Below are 19,818 nucleotides of genomic sequence, written 5' to 3'. Positions count from 1 at the left end.
ATAAATAGTTTGGTTGCCATATCTACTGTAGCAGAAACCACACAGCATTAGTGGCTTACTCATACTAGGTTTAAATTTACTTTCTCATCATCTAATAGTCTTCCTTGGCTGATCAAGTTACCACAGATTTTTATAATTAGTGTCATAGACTTTACAGGAAAATATAGTAAAAAAATCATAACGATGTAGAGTATATCTCAAGGACACAAAACATGATAATTATATGGCTTGAAATTTTTCACGGTGAAGCTATTGAAATTTTACCCCGCTGTATTATAACCTCATGCGAAGAGAGTACTCATATTAGTACACTAACATTACTAAAGTGTGTATTCATGCTAGTACATTAATATTACCAGAGAGTTTATCCATGTACACCAATGTGTGTGTGTTAATTCTCAGATTATTGGAAAGATTCAGAGAAACTAAAGGGCATAATTTGAATTAAGCAAAGCACTGTTCAGAAGACATTGAAGAAACTTAAAAATAACATTAAAATGCTGATGTAAATTTATAAATGTACCACTTACTTTAATTGTCAGGAATTTATCAGTCAAAGGCAACTTACAGAAGCTCCAGATTCTAAAGATTTTTTTTTAATTTATGATTTTTTTAAATAATATGGTAAAGATACTTTTAAAAATCCAAGTACTATTGTGACAGGCAACAGTGAATACTAGTCTACAGCTTTGGTTGTTCAATAAAATTAGGAGTAAGCCATGGCTTTGATAACTATATTCTTTTCTTATAATAAACCAAACACGACACAAATCAGTATGGTATAAGGTCTACCAAGTTTCCTCTAGGCTGTGTCATGTGTTCTGGGAAGAACTGCGTCAGCTGGTCAAACAGCTGTGAACGAGTACTGTGCTGCCATCCCAAATCAGTGCTACATGGGCTTGAACTACTGTCTTCATCTTCTGACAAAGAATGTGTGTGACTGAGGGCCAAGTCTTCATGAGGCTGAAAGAGTGTTGTGGCTAGGGCCTGGAATTCCAGAACTTGTTGTGGGTCGGTATGGTCAACAGCACTGTGGAGTTTGGTTTGAAGATACTTCAGCGCTAATACTGAATTGTCCCGAGCTAATTCACTAAACCTGTAAAAAATATAAAAAAAAGTTATAAGCTGTATGAGATACAGGCAGTTGTACTTTTTCCTCGTTTCTTAGACTCTACATAAATAACTGAATACCAATTTACAAAATTTATTCCCTCCTCAAATCCTTTTTACTGCAAACTTTACATAATGAACATATTATACATCAAAACTGCATTGTATTCCTTGCATTCTTCTCAAACTTTATAATTTTGACTTTCAATTGTACTTTTTAACCTTGATCATCTTAGCCTGCATAGTACTGAATAATTAGACAATCATCAAACAAACTTCAAACCAAATCTCTTGCTGACCTGCTATCCTGTTACAACCTTTCATGTTCTTTTCAACTGAAATTAAGACATCAATCCTCTTCCTTCTGATTATTTTGCCTCAATATGTAAATGGGGTACAGTACATCTAGTTACACCAAGGTCACACAGGACAACAATGTACAGTATATCTAGATACAGTAAGATCTTGCAAGTACAGAGTGTTGTACAGGTACCACTCTGCAGAAACAAATTAAATTCGAATGGGGCTCAGATGTTGACTTGTCCCGCACTACCAAATACTGTACAGTACTGTATAATCAATCATGATTTGATGAGTAATGAGTTTAAGGTGTATATGTCTTTAAAAAAATTTACTAATATTTTCTTCACTTCAACCAATGGAAGTTCCAAGGTGTATGGGGCCAGAGTTATGGAGGTACTTCTCACGCCTCTGAGGCTAGCCATGCTATTACCAAAAACTTCATAAATAACTAAACTTAACAAGACGAGGCTGTACAATTACCTATGTTTCCGGATAAGTAGGACACAAGTATGTAGGAGTTGCTGTGTTGAGGGTCGACAGAGCCTTAGCGACCAAAAGTCATCCAGACGCATTTTTGGAAGAGAGGCTTTTCCCGGGTTGCCGCCAAATAAGTAGTGAACCTGTGAAAACATGTGGTCGAGTCTTCAAACTTCTTAACTGACCAGTGGCTGACATTTGATAGTAAAAAAGAAATGTGTCAGTCGATCGGTTCTAGGACATTTGATCATAGGTACAGTGAAAGCCTAACCTAACCATGGCTTCATCTCCTCCGAAATAAAAACATTATTATATAAATTTAATACAGTATTAACAGTCCGGTGGTGAAATGTCCGCCAACCCGGTCTATTGTAGGATACTGCTCCATTACATAATCCTTTTTTAAATAACTGCACATTATTAACATATCTGTGTGGCCTTTCCACATTCTGTTACTTACCCATACTGTATTGTATATCATATACAGTGATATCTTCGTTAGCCGGAACAATTGGTGCAGGGCACTTCCGGGTAACAAGACGACTCTCTCAAAGACGGAAAAAAATTCCCTCATCCCCGGAATTTTCCCGAATTTTCCAGATAATGCAATTTTTTTTCAGAAATTCCAGAAATTGCCCATTACAGTAGGGTCGGGATATATAGCGAATTTATAAGCGGCTACCAAAATTATCGACATTTTCCTATACAGCTCCTCCCCGACTTACGACGGGGTTACAGACCCAAATCCAGGTCATAAGTCAAAAATGCTTAAATAATACATACTAAATCTAAAATGGGTGCCTCTTTTTCTTCTCAGCACCACAAAACTTTCACTTTTAAGATTGCCAGCCATTTTAAAGTGAATTACAAACGAAAATTTTGTCAGTACACAGCGCAATCACTGACAGTGGGATTCAAAAATACGTAATTTGACAAAATTTTGGTACGACTGAGGCGGTCGTATGTTCGGGTGGTCGTAAGTCGAGTAGGTCGTAAGTCAGGGAGGAGCTGTATATATAGCAATAATTTTTTTATTTCGCGAGGGAAATCGGGCCGGAAATATTTCAAATTTATCACTACGTACTACCAAAATTATCGTAATTTTCCAATACAGCTCCTCCCCGACTTACGACCTACTCGACTTACGACCACCCGCACTTACGACCTGCCTCAGTCGTACCAAAATTTTGTCAAATTACATATTTTCGAGACCCAATGTCAGTACACAGACAAAATTTTCGTTTGTAATTCACTTTAAAATTGCTGGCAAGCTTAAAAGTGAGAGTTTTGTGGTGCTGAGTAGAAAAAGAGACACTCATTTTAGATTTTCTATGTATTATTTAAGCATTTTCGACTTACGACCTGGATTTGGGTCCTTAACCCAGTCGTAAGTCGGGGAGGAGCTGTATATAGAGATAATTTTATTTACAGTAGACTCACAACTTACATGGGGTTATGTTCCTGGGACCTCACATTAAGCCAAACACCCTATAAAGTCAGAAACATTCCTAAAAATCCCCTAAATTGCCTCAAAAATACGAGTTGAAATTTTTTTCTCTTGTGCAAAATATATTCAAGTTATTCGCTGTCTTACAAGGATTCCAGCAATGCAATTTATATTCTACTAACTTTAGACTGTGCCATTTTATATCAAGTTTAGTCACTTTTATTGGCCACCAGAACCTAACCCTATTTTCCCCATTGATTACATGTAATTATATATTGCGATTTAGTATATAGCGAACATCCTTGGACCCTATCTTGCGATATATCCCGACCTTTCTGTACATCATCTCTCGAACCCGGAAAAGTATCCCTCATCCCAGGATTTTTCCGGGTAAAGGAAAAATTTTCGCACAATTTCCAGAAAATGTGCCTGATTTTCATCTCTCAAACTCGGAAAAAACTCCCCCATCCCCGGAATATTCTGGAATTTTCCAGAAAATGTGCCCCTCGGAAAATCATTCCCAAAGCCGGAATTTTCTGGAAAATTACAGCTTTGGGAGCGATTTTCCGAGAAAATTTCAATTTCGGCTATCGGAGAGTTCCGGGTTTGAGGGATTCCGGCTAATGGAGATACAGTATTACTGTATTTCATAATAAGTAACAACTTCCCAACATTCTAAGTTATTAGATTTGATGTTTTGTTTTCCAAACTTTGTGATAAACCTTTAAAGCATACACTTGAACACTATATTATTGAATGTGACACTGTCAAAGACTTCAGGCCACCTGACTTACTGTATCTTGAACTATGTAATTACTTCATTGAATCAGGTGTGCTTGAGGACATTCTTGCTGTTTATCCCAAATTTGCTAGCCCACACTGATTAGTCTTCAATTAGAATATGACTCCAATGTATGTGATCCACTGACCTATATATGCTGCTGGTGAATGTGATGTATTTCCTTCTTTGTGTACGAACCTCTGTCCTGCGTGGCAGTGAACAGTGGCATTACCCACATGAATCTGACCTATATATAGTGTCAATGAATATGATGCATTCCTTGTGTACGAACCTCTCTCCTGTATGGCAGTGGAAAGTGACATTACCCACATGAATCTGACCGACGTATATGTATGTATGTGTGCATGTGTGCATGTATATGTATGTGTACATGTATATGTGTATGTATATACGTATATGTATGTGTGTGTGTTTACATATATGTATATGTACTGTCAATGAATATGATGCAACTCTTTGTGTACGAACCTCTGTCCTGCATGGCAGTGAACAATGACATTACCCTTATGAATCTGACCTATATACATTTATAGTTGTTAATGAATATGATGTATTTCTTTGTGTGTGAACCTCTGTCCTGCGTGACAGTGAGAAGTGATACCACCCTCAGTGTCAAGACCTGACTGAATTACTCAGAATAGGCAAACTGTACTACAAGCTCTGCCAATAAATTTGTTAAACTAAACTAAACTGTTTTCCATTAATATATGCATTAAAAAATTCTTAAAAACACTTGCATTATTTTTACTGGTACTGATATCACTTTAATTAATGGAGTACTAATTTTCAGTACCCTCCTAATACTTAATTCTAACCTAACCTTATCTTATCTTAGAACAACTTATAAATCTAACCAAACCTAACCTTACATTAATTCCACAATCCTCTAACACATTTAACAAAATTAACACACACTGTACAATCTCTCTTTTCAAGATCTATAAAGGTCAAAAACACACCTAAGCTATGCAGAATTACCACTGACCTTTTTCGTATCATCATAGACAAGCTGGTGGGCAAATCGAGGGCAAGGCTCCACATGTTGCATTTTACTCCAATATGACTCTCCAGTTTGTTCATTGCGGTATATACATGACCTGAAGCACAAGAACACCAGAAAATTTCTTATGGTCATATTATGAATTCAATGTAATTAATGAAGTTTATTTATTTGGAAGAAGAAGAAGAGGAAGATAAACAATAACAAGAGGAATTGAAAAAAGTTGTGAATACTGTATTAACAGATGGATCTGAGAGGATGCATCCACTGAGGGCAGATCAATTATTCCAAATTGCCTTTACATTTTCTATTTCTTGAAACCTCAGGCACTAAATAAACATACCTGAACTATACTATTTATCAGCAGTCAATGTTTAATTATTTGTTTTTAAAATATCAGCCCAAGTAGACAAACAAAATTAATGCTACAGCCAGTCACTGTACCTGGTGCCTATCTAATTTTGGCATCTCTGTTGATGTAACATACTCTTTGTAAACCTATGTTTATAAATGGAAAGGAATAATGAAACAGGTCACCCTCGTTATTCCAGTTTTGCAAGAGCTGGATTTCCACTCACTGTACCAAAATTTTGTTTGTAGTACAGGGTATTGGGCTAAGGTTCATATGTACAGTCACCCACAAAAGTCCTCCTGAACCACAAACCCCGAGATTCAGACTCGTGAATTTGAAGCATTTATGTACAGAATAATGTATCAGTGTCTTGCTTCGGGTTCACAAGTCTGAATCTTGGGGTTTGTCGTTCAGGAGAGGCGAAAGGACTTTTGTGGGTGACTGTTCAGTCAAAATGAAAAGTTCTTTGAAAATCCCCAGCCAGAATTATGTTTCTGTTCATAATGTAGATGACACCAACTCTTCTAGGGATGTGACCCCCAGCATCAACAAGGACAACCTGTATTCTGATTTATTCAATCACAATCCAAACAAAACTTTTAAAAATGAGAAAACTTACCATTTATTTTGAGATATATCATAAACCCAGAATGAGTTGCGAACATTTTCATCTCGTTTATCCTTGTCCTTACTAAGGCCCTACAAGAAAAAAAATTGGTTAATATCACTTTGACAATAAAGATATATTGATCCTGAAATTCCTTTTTCTGGCACAGCCCATAGCCAGCAGCTTCCTGTAATACAGACTGGGTGTTGAGGCATTCTCTGTTCTTGAACAAACCCCAGTTAATTAGCCCTAACAGACCTGGATTTGTCCATCATAATAAGATTTAAAAAGGAAATTGTAACATCAAACTGTGGCTAGACTAGGGATATATTTCCAAGCCCCTAATGAGAGGGTACAATATATCACTGAAGAAACATACAATCCAAGATAACAGCAGACCCTTAGAAGACTTAAAAATGTCTGAATCCTGAAAATAAAACAAGTGACAAGCAGATGTGATGTATTGATCTGCTATCCAAAGCTCTCTGAGCATCCAATGAGCCTCCATGCCAGAAAAGAGCTTATGGTTTTCCCAAGGTAATAAGACAGCTAACATTAGTAGTGACCAGCATTTAGCCATGGCCCAGTCCTTGTGAGGGGAATTGAATTTTGAATTGTCTGGGGATGGGGTTAGGGGAGGGATTGTGGCCTCAGGTATTGTGTTAATAATATTTTACTCCCTTTGCTCACATCAAAAGCATAAAAGCCTGAAATTTAAAAAAATGGTAAATACGTCAACAACCCCTATACAGTGATCCCTCGGTTAACGAACGCCTCAGTTAACGAAATTTCGGTTAACGAATTACCTTCCATAAGATTCTTCACTTCGGTTAACAAAAAAATTTCGGTTTACGAATTCCTTACGAATTTTTCCCAACATGTTTTCGCCTGCTCACCAGCTGTAGTATTGGTCCGCCAATACAGTAATCGGTTTTAGGGCTTAAATTCGTTACCATTTGAGTAAATATCAAGAAGGTTGTACAATTCAATAATTTTCCAAGTCTTATATTAAAGTTTTTAGTCATTTTAACAATTATTTAACATAATTGAAGTACAGGGAACTAGTTTTCAGCGCGCCAAACAGCCACTCAACACACCCAAAATGGCATCAGTGTGTGTCCCTGCTCAGTGGAGGAAGCTTCTTGCTTGAGACTCTCTTTTACATAAACTATTTTTACGTTTTTACAGTACAATTACAGTATTGGTCATTTTGAAGTTTATTTTACATATTGACAATATATAATGCAGTGCAGTGTTGATTTAAAGAAAATAATCTTGAATTACACCAAGTGAACTAAAATTTTATGGGTGAAATGGCGGCATGGGGTGACTTCTCTTCCACCCCAATGCGTTCTCTTCTCCCTTCTCCTCCACCCCCATTCTAATTCCCATCATCAACCAGGAGCCTTCTACATGCACACCTCAAAGTAAATGTACTTTACTGCATTTATTTTTAGTTTGTATGTAATTTTCGGTGAGCTGGAACCAATTACTCAAAATCCCATTGAAACAATGGTTTCGGTTAACGAACGACTTTCTGGAACGAATTGTGTTCGTTAACCGAGGGACTACTGTATAACAATAAAATAAAAACTTACTAACACTCTTGCTTACCTGGTAACACCAGGAACTAGTAGTTTTTTGCTTAAAACGCTGATGGATTGTAACACAAGCAAAGCATTTAGCTTTATGTCATAAATATGAAATTGAAAGGAGAGCAAACTTGGGAACACCTATGGATACCTTTTTTCAATGGTGTTGGCTGGGAACCAAACCAAAGATGACAGATAGAACCAAAATAAGGTGGCACATCCACAGCTTTTTGGCTCAATGTAACCTGACTAGTAAGAAATAGCTACAAATAAGGCCTCCTGTCTTACAGCCGGTGTGTACTCATATCTTTTCCTTATTGATTTTGTCCAAGGATATAAAACACCACAATGCCAGCCTGTATCATGAAAAGTTACCTGGTGAAGAGCATAAGCCAGAAAGAAGGAGCCTGATAAAGCAGCAACATATATCATTAATTACATAAATCATAATTGGTATGCAAAAAGTAAATTACTGTACCTGATTTTCAATGTCTATGTAAAGTGCATGTACTTCTATGGGAGTAAGTAAAGGGTTTTCTAAAAGAAGCTGTTGTTGTAAGTTGATGTCTTACTTGTACATCCATAATATCATATTTATAGCAATCTTACTCAGTACTTCAGTAGAAACTTAAAGGACTGCAATACAAACTGAAAACAAGAAAAACTTAGCAGCAGGTAAGGGAAAACAAATACTGTATTAAACAGATAACATGAAAAACCACTGACCGATAACACGTGAATCTCATTAAGATGGGGATCTATGGTAGCTTTCTGAGTAAATCCAGCAGCAGGTACAGATGACGAGTCCTTGCGTGTTCCATCACTTATGAAACTAACTGTATCCGTGTCTATATTATACATAAAAAAATCCGTCAAGTATTCCTTATTTCGTTGCCCAGCCAAGATGAACAGCTGACGACTTCCCTGGAGAATAAAAGAAGAAGAAATTAAGTAATATTAGGGATAATTTTTTAATAAAAGTGAGAGATAGATCCTGAATTCCCATTTCATTTTTAGGTTTGGAGAGCTAGTTCAAGGGAGCAATGGACTCTACACTAAGCAAGGATATTTCATAAAGTATCAAGACTGAGTCACACATTTGTATAGGTAGTGTAAATTTACCTACTGAAGATATAGAAAAACATATATAACAACACTAACAATACTTAACAAAAGAAAGTAGCTTGTGGATAACTTCCTCAGCCAAACCTTTGTCATCAACTAGCTAGGTACACTAAAATACTGGCCCATCCTCTATACATTACTCTCAGAAGGTTTTTATCATATCCAGTTATTCATTTTTGTTTGACTAGTATTATCAGTTGTTGGTGAGCTTGAATCTGTTGGGGGCAGATGAAGCACTGTTCAAGGGTTAACACTGTACAGTATAGCTGCCATCTGTTACTAAAATATTCAATTAGTGTGTACTGTATGTCTCTGTTCAGGCAAACATACTGTGTCTGAGAGTGGCATATTTGACAGACAATGGGTTTATGTATATTTGACACCTACATATCACTAAATACACTCTATATACTATATAAAATGAGTGTTTCAGTACCAAGCACAACCTTATTATTCAATTTTCAACTTTAATGTGCAAAGGATGGTGTTTTGTAATGATGGGTGATATGGTGGATAACATTTCCATTTGCAGATTTTAAGTAAGATGATTTTGTTTTTACACACACAATGGGGGCTTTCTCTCTATACCTCAGAATTCATTACAACTGAAACTGGGTGCTGCTGAAACTTCCACTGAGCTAGAAAGGTGTTACCATACTTAAAAACTCACACTATGAAACAGCATAGAATGACCTATGCGAGACTTGATGTCCTGAGGACCAGAAGAGTTACCAGAACAATCTTCTCTCAACTTGGTCCAGGTATTTGTAGATACATGGTATGCGTACAGACCGGAGAAAATAGCTTCACTTGGAGTGTAGGGACTGCTGCGGAGCTCATCCAATCCCAGCCTAAAACAAGAAACACAGTGGGAGATTATCATTAAAAGTAAACATAATAACATTGTATAGCATTATTTACACATAATCCCAGCCTACAGCAAGAAACAGTAAAGACTCTCATTAAAATATTAATCATTTAAATTAAACCTCAATACGTATACTGTAAATAATTCCTTCCTAGAGCACAAAATTTAGCAAAACATTCTTGTTAAAACTGCATCTACGTAATAACACGGTGAAAAAGTAAGCTAAGCATTACTCTCAAGCTAAACATTATTCTCCGTCATATCCTGTAACATATCACAAATTAACCCTAAAAGTTCAGCTAAGGAAATGCCCACTGATGATGGCCGCCATTTATAGGTTAAGATATGTGATAAATTAATCCCACACAGCAGTAGAAGAAAATTTACTTCATGTATAATTATTTGAACACATAATACTGTACCATAGCTCTGTTTTCCATCACAACAGAAATGAGGAATTAAATATAAGGAGTATTCTAAAACTATAAGTACAGTAAACTAGTTAGATAATTTGATGCAGGAATATGAAAAAAATTAAAAAAATTGAGTGCAAGTGAGGAGGAAATTCAAATGAAAGGTGGAGAAGAGAGATAGATATCGGTGCATATGTGAGTGTATATCTATGTATCAACAGGAATACAGATATAAAGCAACACTTATGTACCCCCCAACGCACCCCTCCCATCTTGAGGGGGTGAGGACACGTCCCCCGAAGACATATATAATCCGCTTCTCAACATCCATGACCATCTGGTGATCAAAGATGAGCCGTGGACCTCCCAGTGAAGCGGTGTCTTCAGTTACTTGAGTCCACTTGTTGTTCTCGATGTCATACATATAGAAGTCACTCTGGAGAAAAGAAATGGATACATAGTCAGATGCTACCTTGCACATGCAATAACTTATGTTGGTGTAAATAAAACAAAAGCAATGAGTTGTACTGGGGGAGACAATATAGAGGTCATCACAAGAGGTTTAACTTTCTGGGGCTGCCACACTTGATTTTCAGCCCACCACATATGAGTTTTTGGCATCGATGTAAATTTTTTTCCACTATACAGTACAGTACTACAAAAATAAAAAATAAATCAGTCATTTTTAATATTTAATGCATTCTGCAGATTTATGGGGAATAACAAAAGATACCTAATTTTAATTGCACTAGTAATTTCAGCTCTCAACTGTAATGTCAGATTTCTGTGAATACAGGGGGCCCCCCAAGTTCGCGGATTTTTACTTCACGGTTCTCAGTTATTCTCGGATGACACTCTGGATGTACCCAAGAATGTCTGTGGGTAGTTTTAAAGTTGCCGGCATTTTCGTGGCTGGGACAGGGAGCCATTCATTCTAGAGAGAGCAATTTCCTTTATCTGTATTGTAAATATGTGTGTGTGTGTGTAATAATAATAATAATAATAATAATAATAATAATAATAATAATTAACGGTTTATTGAAAGAGCTTGGCAGCCAGAAGGCTGAAAATATACAGTTACATATTTGGGGAATGGGTTTCAAATTACAAATAATATACAAGTAACAAAAGTGATACAAATAAGATATATAATAACTAGATGGGGAAAAGCTCAAACTACAGTGCATTTCAACATAGTGACAGTGCAAGAAGTAGTATTTACTGGGAGTGAATACACTGGTTTATTACAAGTTATTGATAATTTTTACAATGGTTGGGACTGGGCTGTTCTTATAGCGATCAGTTCGTGCACGTATGGGCTGGATGCGGTTGTGGTGTCGAACAGTAATTCTCGGGCTAGGAATCTCAGGTGGTAGTAGGAGCCGGTGTCGAGGATGGTGTAGAAGCTTCTTACCAAATTTGCAGATGAGGTCGTGGTGATGGTCAGTGAGAGTCGAAAGGGTCAGTGTGTTGAGCGCTTCTTGATATGTGGAGTAGGAAGGGGAGAGGTATGTGTGTGTGTAGACACACACACATACACACACACAAAACACATAAAAATAAATAATGATCGGAAAATACTCTCACAAATAATCAGAAACAAATTTATTAAAAATGTGACAGTCTACCCTCAAGTCCGTGCTCTATTACAGTACTTTATTAATAGAACACGGACTTGAGGGAAGACTGTCACATTTAATAAATTTGTTTCTGATTATTTGTGATAAGATTTTCCAATTATTATTGATTTGTGTGTGTGTGTGTGTCTACACACATACACCTATACAATACTACAGGTAAAAGAAATAATTGTCCTAAGGGCAAACACATAAAGAGAATATACAATACATATTTTTGTACACAAGTAAAAATGTACCCCCCCCCCGTTCCGCAAATGTTATTCGTGGATTATTTGGTAATTCGCGGCCATTTTGAGAACCTAACCCCGCGAATTTCGGGGGCCCCCTGTACTTATTCACAGAAATCTGACACAATAATGTGTAACGTTGTTTACACACAATGTCCTAACAAAACACTTTATCAGATGATAACACTCTTGAATACTTTTTCTGTGCTGATCCCTGTATTATCCATAAATTATCAGAATGAATACTCACTTTCAAGTTCTCTGGGACACGTAACACGGAATCCAAGTAACGGCCTAGAGTAAAGATTTGCCGACGCTCAGGATCCAAGCACATCTTGTGACAGGAACGAGCACTTGGACCACCCTAAATGGAAAGCTTTCATGAGATTTATGAGACTTGTCATATACATACTGTATACACTACAGTGTTTTGTACTTAATAACTTTAAGGATAGATCTAGTGGGTCCAGCCATAGGAAAAGTCTCCTTCCCATACATTGTATCCACAAGTACCTCAAAACACTGATTTGTTCAAAACACTGCAGGAACACATCTGATGAACAATTGTAAATGATTGTTAGCTAACATATAAGTGAATAGAAGCTACATCAAATCTGTCTCTGGGAAAGGTGAAAGACTGGAAAAGATAATGAAAAGTAAAATAACCATCAGTGAAAGAATTATGTGTTCTTGGGAATCCTTAACAGACTACCAAGTGTTCCTGCCGTATGTAGATGGTTAACATAGGGCAAAGAGCTACAGAAATCACTCAAAGTTTATTCAGAAAAACAAGAAGTGTTAGGAATTAATAAATTAGATACAGTAAGTTTCATGTGGTGATAAAAATGCATAGAGCACCTAAGGATTGAACACCAGCCAGTCTACTATTTATAATTACAATAAAAAGAAAGAAAGAAAGCAAAAATATCAAAGGTAAGACACTGATATGAATTTTGCACTAATAATCAATATATGAAAGTAAATAAATTATTAGGATTTGGTACTGAGAGCAGGTAACTTAAGTATTCCTCTGGGAATACAAGGATTTTGGCCAGGTACACTATACGGTATGACTGAATGTTAAATTTAAAGCTAACCTGAAAAATTTATGATCTATTTCATTTATAACTGATACAGTACTGTATAACTACAGTATATACTCATATAACAACCATACCTCAGCTTGAGTATCTCTGGTGATACATGTCCACTCCTGGGATGGTATATGGTAAGACCATAGGTCACTCAGGTCCTGCATACCATCCCATCCACCAAACAGGTAAATTGTCTGAAAAATAGAGGATTGGTGTTGATATCTTAAATTATGACAATCTTTTTTCTTTTTTTTAAGGAGGATTGGCCCACCCGGGCACAGGTCAACGACCCACATCAGGGGCTAGGGAGCAAAAAAAAAAGAATAGAGAAATTAAAAATAGAAAAAGGAAAAGGTCATATTAATTTACACTGCAAAGATGCCGGAAAACCAGCTTTTTAAAGTGAGACAGATTGTATGAGTATGGAAGCACAGAAGAAGGCAGAGCATTCCACAGTTTGGCTGTGTGAGGAAAGAAGGTTGTACAATAACAGGTTATTCTAGTGTGACCGACATCCACAGAGAAATGGTGGGCACTGCGGGCAAGACGTGTGTTACAAGCCCACGGCCTTGCCAGCGGTACATAGGATGCCAAATCTACTGAATATTGCCCGTTAAAGTACCTGTAAAAGAGAGAGAGTGAAGTAACATTGTGGCAAAGAGAAAGGAAAGAGAGATTGTCAACTAAAGGAGGAGAGTTAATAAGACAAAATGAGAGACTTATACATTATCCTATCGAGTCCACAAGGTTAAAACTCAGAAATACCTTAGACATTAGTGGAATGGGACAAATTCATGAATAATTCAATCCCTTCCTGCTGTAACTTCAAGGTGAATACCAAGGGAGCCACAATGGAAGGTAAGAAAGCCATCAATACAGGTAAACCATTGATAAGATATCCCCCTGTAAAGGCTCATCCTAACTAAGCTGAACTAGAAGGAGGAGTATTAAAAAGGCAAAAGAGTGTCAATACCATATGCCACTAATCATCATCCAGCTAATTTATTGTTGTTGATAAAATGTATTATTGTTTCAACAACTAAGGTGTAAGCACATATTCTATATTAAAGAATACACTTGTCATCAACAGTTAAAAATAAGGATAGATACTTCTCTCTGGTTAAACAACACACATGGTTATTACCTGAGTGTTGGTGTCGATGCACATCTGATGTCCGCCTCTCATTCCTGGCCGCTGACGACTACTGGCAGCCCCTCCGGGACAAGGAATGATAGGTGTCCACTGTGGCTTGTATTCCTGCTGGCTGATATATTGTTGGAACAGTCCCTCTGTGTGGGATACAAAAAATAAACTTTTAATAATCAAGTTCAGTAGATTCAGTCACCCTATGTATAGTATACCTGTACTATACTATAATGTGTATGAAAAGATGGAAACACAAAAACTAAAGACACAAACACACATTTTAATACCAAACCTTGGAACAATCCCAGACATAAATAACTAATTTGAAAACATGAATAATTAATATACTGTACTGATTACAAAATGCACACCAACAATAAATTTGTCATCCCTATAATCAATAAAAGTTTGGAAAAATTAAACATCTAAGATTCAATAGGAAATATACAATATACAGTGTAAAGTCTTAATATTTTTGTATGTGTTGGCTGACCGCAGACACATGATACATCCTAAAATATGCAGTACTTAATATAATTACCGTAACCGCAAATACTACATTACTTTAATCAGAGTAATTTGTGAAAAACAGAGGCATCATATTAGTATATACTATATACAGTTACTTCTTATACAGTATAAGAGGAAGCACCTACCCTGAGCAGCTTGACCAATAAGTTCTTCACAGGCATCAAAGTCTCCCTCATCCACAAGTAGTTTATGTAGTTGTGTTAACCGAGGATCTTCTAACGTGACCCGCGTTCGTTTCTCAAGAGACTCAAACGCCTCGGTGTAGTTGTGTTGACGGAAATGCTTCAGGCAGAGTCGAATAGCTTCTCGTTCCCGATACTAAAATATAAAAAATAAATTCAAAATGTTCTCACTTTATTATTTCAGTCAAGTGACAAACAAAACAAAGAAAACTGCAACAAACACAGCCAATATCGCCCACCATACACCTTTATAGGTACAGTACTGGTCATCATCACATACCCCATGGAATATTGGTGGTGTGGGGTGAGTGAGATACTCCATTCTTGTCACTAAGTATACAGTACTGTACATACATACATACATACGTACATACATACATACATACATACATACATACATACATACATACATACATACACACATATGAGCATTGCTGACACTGATGGCACGTATGAGAAAATTATTTTTTACTTTCTGACCACCCAGTAATTATCACATACAGTACTGTAATGGTTTCTGCAACCGAGAAATTTACCTCTTTATGTAATAGAAATACTGTAGTATATGAATAAAATACATAAAATATACAAAGACTATACTGTACTTATCTTTGTAAATTGAATATACCTGTACTGTATTACCGGTAGGCACAATGTTAGTTATTCTCCAACGTGGACCGCGTCCACCATAGACTCCTCAGTCTTAAAGACAAGACTAAATCCAGAACGTTGTCTCCCCTCGTGGGTTCCGACACGTGTTGTGTGAGGAGTGAGACTTGAATGAGATCAAGGAATTCTTCTACCTCGGCTTGTGTGGTAAGATTCACCCAGTCAATTGTCTCATGATTAAAATCTCCCATGATGAGGGCTTGTACTCTGAATGCTGTCTGGAAAAATCTACAAAGAACTGCTACTTCCTCCTCCAAGGCGGAGTCAACCCCATAGCACACACCTACTATCAACTTGCTTTTATTTTGTGCTATTAAATTACACCAAACAGATTTGGATGATCTCATTTCATTTAGCTCAATATTACTGCTTACTGCCAGGTGCTCCTTGACATAGTAGTACACCACCACCTCTTGTGGTAAGTAAAATTCACCCCAAAACACATCTTTTTGACCCCAGGACTCACTAATTCCAATGATGTCTGGTTTCTATTATTATCCTCCTGAAAGACTGAGTCTAGAGGGATAGTAGAATCAATCTAATGTTGTGTTGCTTAAGAATTTGTTCTCTCTGGGTTAGTAGTACAGTACTGTTTAAAGCTACATCATGCACTATGTTAACATTATTTACAGTTAGTTTGCCACATGCCCCTATTAGTGGGAGGACTGGTACACCCACTAAAAAATTATTCGGCACCCATGTCATGTTGTATCACGCCATGAGGGTGCCGAATAATTTTTTAGTGGGGGTACATTACTTGGAATTCCTCATCTTCCTGTACCCTGACTACTTGGTTTCTTCTGATCTTTAGTTGAGCATTCTCATATATTTCCTGTAAACAGAATTTTTATAAAGTAACCTGAGGAAACATTCGGCCTAACTGCTTCCCCTCTAGTCTACTGTTAGACATATTATCATAGTCATTAAAATCAAATAAATTATTCAAAGAAGACCATTTTCAAAAATCTCCAACTGGAAAGTACAATACAGTGGTCCCTCGGTTAATGAGCGCCTCGGTTAACGAGATTTCGGTTAATGAGTTACCTTCCATAAGATTCTTAAATTCGGTTAACGAGCAATCCCTCGATTAACGAGTTTCTTACGAGCTGACCTGAACATGTTTTTGCCTGCATTTGGCGGTCCACCAGCTGTAGTATTAGTCCGCCAATACAGTAATCGGTTCTAGGGCTTAAATTCCTTACCATTTTAGCAAATATCAAGAAGTTTATACTATTCAATAATTTTAAAAGTTTAAAATTATATTTTTAAGTCATTTTAACAATTATTGAACATAATTGAAGCTAATGAAACTAGTTTTACGCACGCCATCCATCCTCTCAACACGCCATACAGGCGTCAGTCATTGTGTCTTTTCAGTGGAGGTAACATCTTGCTTGAGACTCTCTTCATCTAAATGCTTTTCTTCTGTGTTTGCAAGCAAATTATTGGTCATTTTGAAATTTATTTTACATATTGACAATATATAATGCAGTGCAGTGTTGATTTAAGGAAAATAATCTGGAATTACACCAAGAGAACTAAAATTTTATGGGTGAAATGGCGCCATGGGGTGACTTCTCTTCCACCCCAATGCCTTCTCTTCTCCCTTCTCCTCCACCCCCATTCTAATTCCCACCATCATCATCATCATCCAGGAGCCTTCTACATACACACCTCAAAGTAAGTGTACTTTTCTACCTTTTTTGTTGAATTTAGGCAATTTTCGGTGAGCTGGAACCAATTACCCCAAAACCCATTGAAACAATGGTTTCGGTTAACGAGTTTTTCAGTTAACGAGCAACCTTCTAGAACGGATTGTGCTCGTTAACCGAGGGACCACTGTATATGTTGCTGTTATGAAGCGAAGTAACAGACAAATTTCCTGTTCTATTTGTATAAATCATTATGTCAAAAGCCATTTTTTTCTGTAGAGAAAGAATCTTTCATCTTTAAATATGAAATACCTTGTAATTATAATGTCACTATAAATACCTTTTCTTGTCATCAAAATCCAATAAATTATTCAGAGCAGAGTCTGTTTTTAAAAATCACTGATTGGAATTTGTTGACTGTTTTATTTGTTTAAATAATTATGTCAACTGCTATATTTTTTTCTGTACAGAAAATTTTTCATCTATAACACGACATACAATGTACGTAAACTGTTCATTTTTTGCCATGGTTATGTAATAAATGGGGGAAGACATTCAACCATATCCTCCCCATATATGCCAGTGGCACTAGGCTATACATGTATTCATAGTATACTGTACTCACTAAAATGCATTTTCTAAGCATTTTGATCATTTATATTTAATAATTCCTCTTACAAATATCATCACACACCACCGGCCTGGCCTGACTGTACTATAGTGTAGTTCACATTGAAACATACTTTTTTCCTTCAGATATTGTCAGTAATGTCACTTCGACACCTAATCATATCCATATAGTACAGTATTTAAAAAAGTATACAGTACAGTACTGTATACACATGTCTATTTGCAAAATTTCTATGTGTTTTTCTTACATGTAGGCTGATAATTTAGACTCCATTGACGCTTGCAAGTTTTATGTCAGTTTTTAGCCTAAAATTACATCCAAACCTATGTTTCCCAACACAAAAATCACTTTCAATCATATTTCACTATGGACATGCAGTTTTGTGCAGTTTTTGTCCATAGCACTACGCAATCATCCAAACCTACCACGATCATCAGTTCCCATGCTTTTTGCATTCCAGACAATAATATTCAGTTTTTCACCCAAGATGGCAGTGAATTGTTGACAATCACAGCTAATTACAGCTCTAGAGCCCTCAGCAACTGATGTGAACTCTTACCAATGAAAGGAAACCAAGCCAATGATGTCAAGGGCGCAAAATTTGAGCTTGCAACCGAATCAGCTGGTACATAGCCTGCCGCAATCAGCTGATTTGGCTGGTTCCAAGCAGAGGATTTAATAAATTATCCAACAGTTTCAGAATCTTGTAGTTTTCATGTTCAACTACAACATGTTTTCCTTTATATCATCACACCAAACTCCTCTGATGCTTTCAACATTTTTGTCACTACACCAGAGCCACCAACAGCCATTACTTTCTTCATTTTATCAATCAGTCTTTACCCATTCTCCTTCACTCATTGGGCATGCATGGTCTTTATACTAGCTCTTCTCCTTCTAAGCTTATCAAGGGCCACTTAATGGTGTTAAATCTATCAGATCACACAGCTCATTCACTTAGCCATAAAATGGGACTGCCTATACTTAAATTCTTAATTTTTTACATATTTCTTCCAATTTCTTCTTTTATATACCCTGTTGAACACGCGCACACACACACACACACACACACACACACACGTAATTTGCCATATAATATTTTAATTAAACACTTGATATATGGCAGAAGTACTCACTGTTGTATACCAGTTGATACACTTCTGCACCACCGTCCAGTCATCACAACCACGGAGGCCCACATGCCAAATACTAAAGTTGAATGTAGATCCCCATGACTGAAACAAAGGATAATATTATAAATAAATACTGTACCGTATTTGTACCTAGGCCTAAACATGAACTTAATTATTTTCTTCTTAACAAAATTATCAGTAAAATCATGATCTTACTCACCACACATATCTACACCTCATCACATGACTGAGCAAAGTTTCCAAGTAAAATCAGATAAATCTACTCGTATGTTAACTTCATCACGGTCTTCTACTGAACAAACTTCTCAAAAAAATATCAGAAATTTAGTGTATTTATATCTAGGCCTTAACTCAATCTTCCAGTGAATAAATTCTAAATGAAACAACACAGATGTCTCCCCATAACAAGGCCTCATCATTATGACTTGTGCTGGATCCCTTTGTCAGCAACTTATACACATTCAACTGCTAATTAAATCAAACAAATTAAAACTATTTCCAATCAATACAAAGGGATTATAAGAGATAGTTAAGCCAGGGAGGAGTCATTTACGGTTAACAAATTTATTAGCAAAGTTTGGAGTACAGTTTGCCTATTCTGAGTAATTCAGTCAGGTCTTGGCACTGATGGTGCTATCACTTCTCACTGCCATGCAGGAGAGGTTCAAACACAAAAGAATAGATCATATTCATTAACAGTATACATAGCTCAGAGTCATGTGGGTGATATCACTGTTCACTGCCACGCAGGACATTAGTTCATATACAGTAGAAGTCATATTCTATTTGAGGACT

At 36.6% G+C, this 19,818-nt stretch overlaps 1 protein-coding gene across 3 annotated transcripts in view; it reads right to left on the bottom strand.

Annotated features, from left to right (window-relative positions):
• The window catches only part of LOC121866064 (muskelin-like), a 39,405-nt gene that overhangs the window by 11,798 nt on the left and 7,789 nt on the right, over positions 1-19,818 (bottom strand). For 2 of the 3 annotated variants that reach the window (XM_042365660.1, XM_042365663.1), the window contains exons 5-16: positions 19,006-19,104; positions 14,861-15,053; positions 14,202-14,347; positions 13,141-13,251; positions 12,214-12,327; positions 10,348-10,532; positions 9,486-9,666; positions 8,417-8,614; positions 6,111-6,190; positions 5,125-5,236; positions 1,894-2,033; positions 793-1,096 (exon numbers count right to left, since the gene is read on the bottom strand). In XM_042365660.1, the coding sequence (XP_042221594.1) occupies positions 793-1,096; positions 1,894-2,033; positions 5,125-5,236; positions 6,111-6,190; positions 8,417-8,614; positions 9,486-9,666; positions 10,348-10,532; positions 12,214-12,327; positions 13,141-13,251; positions 14,202-14,347; positions 14,861-15,053; positions 19,006-19,104 (1,863 nt within the window). The remainder of the gene's footprint in view (positions 1-792; positions 1,097-1,893; positions 2,034-5,124; positions 5,237-6,110; positions 6,191-8,416; positions 8,615-9,485; positions 9,667-10,347; positions 10,533-12,213; positions 12,328-13,140; positions 13,252-14,201; positions 14,348-14,860; positions 15,054-19,005; positions 19,105-19,818) is intronic. The other variant, XM_042365662.1, reaches the window with a different exon arrangement.

Source organism: Homarus americanus, unplaced genomic scaffold (genome assembly GCF_018991925.1).
Source record: "Homarus americanus isolate GMGI-L3 unplaced genomic scaffold, GMGI_Hamer_2.0 scaffold4854, whole genome shotgun sequence".
Classification (NCBI taxonomy): Eukaryota; Metazoa; Arthropoda; class Malacostraca; order Decapoda; family Nephropidae; genus Homarus; species Homarus americanus.
Note: the sequence above shows the minus strand (reverse complement) of the source record. Positions and strands in the feature narration are given on the sequence as shown.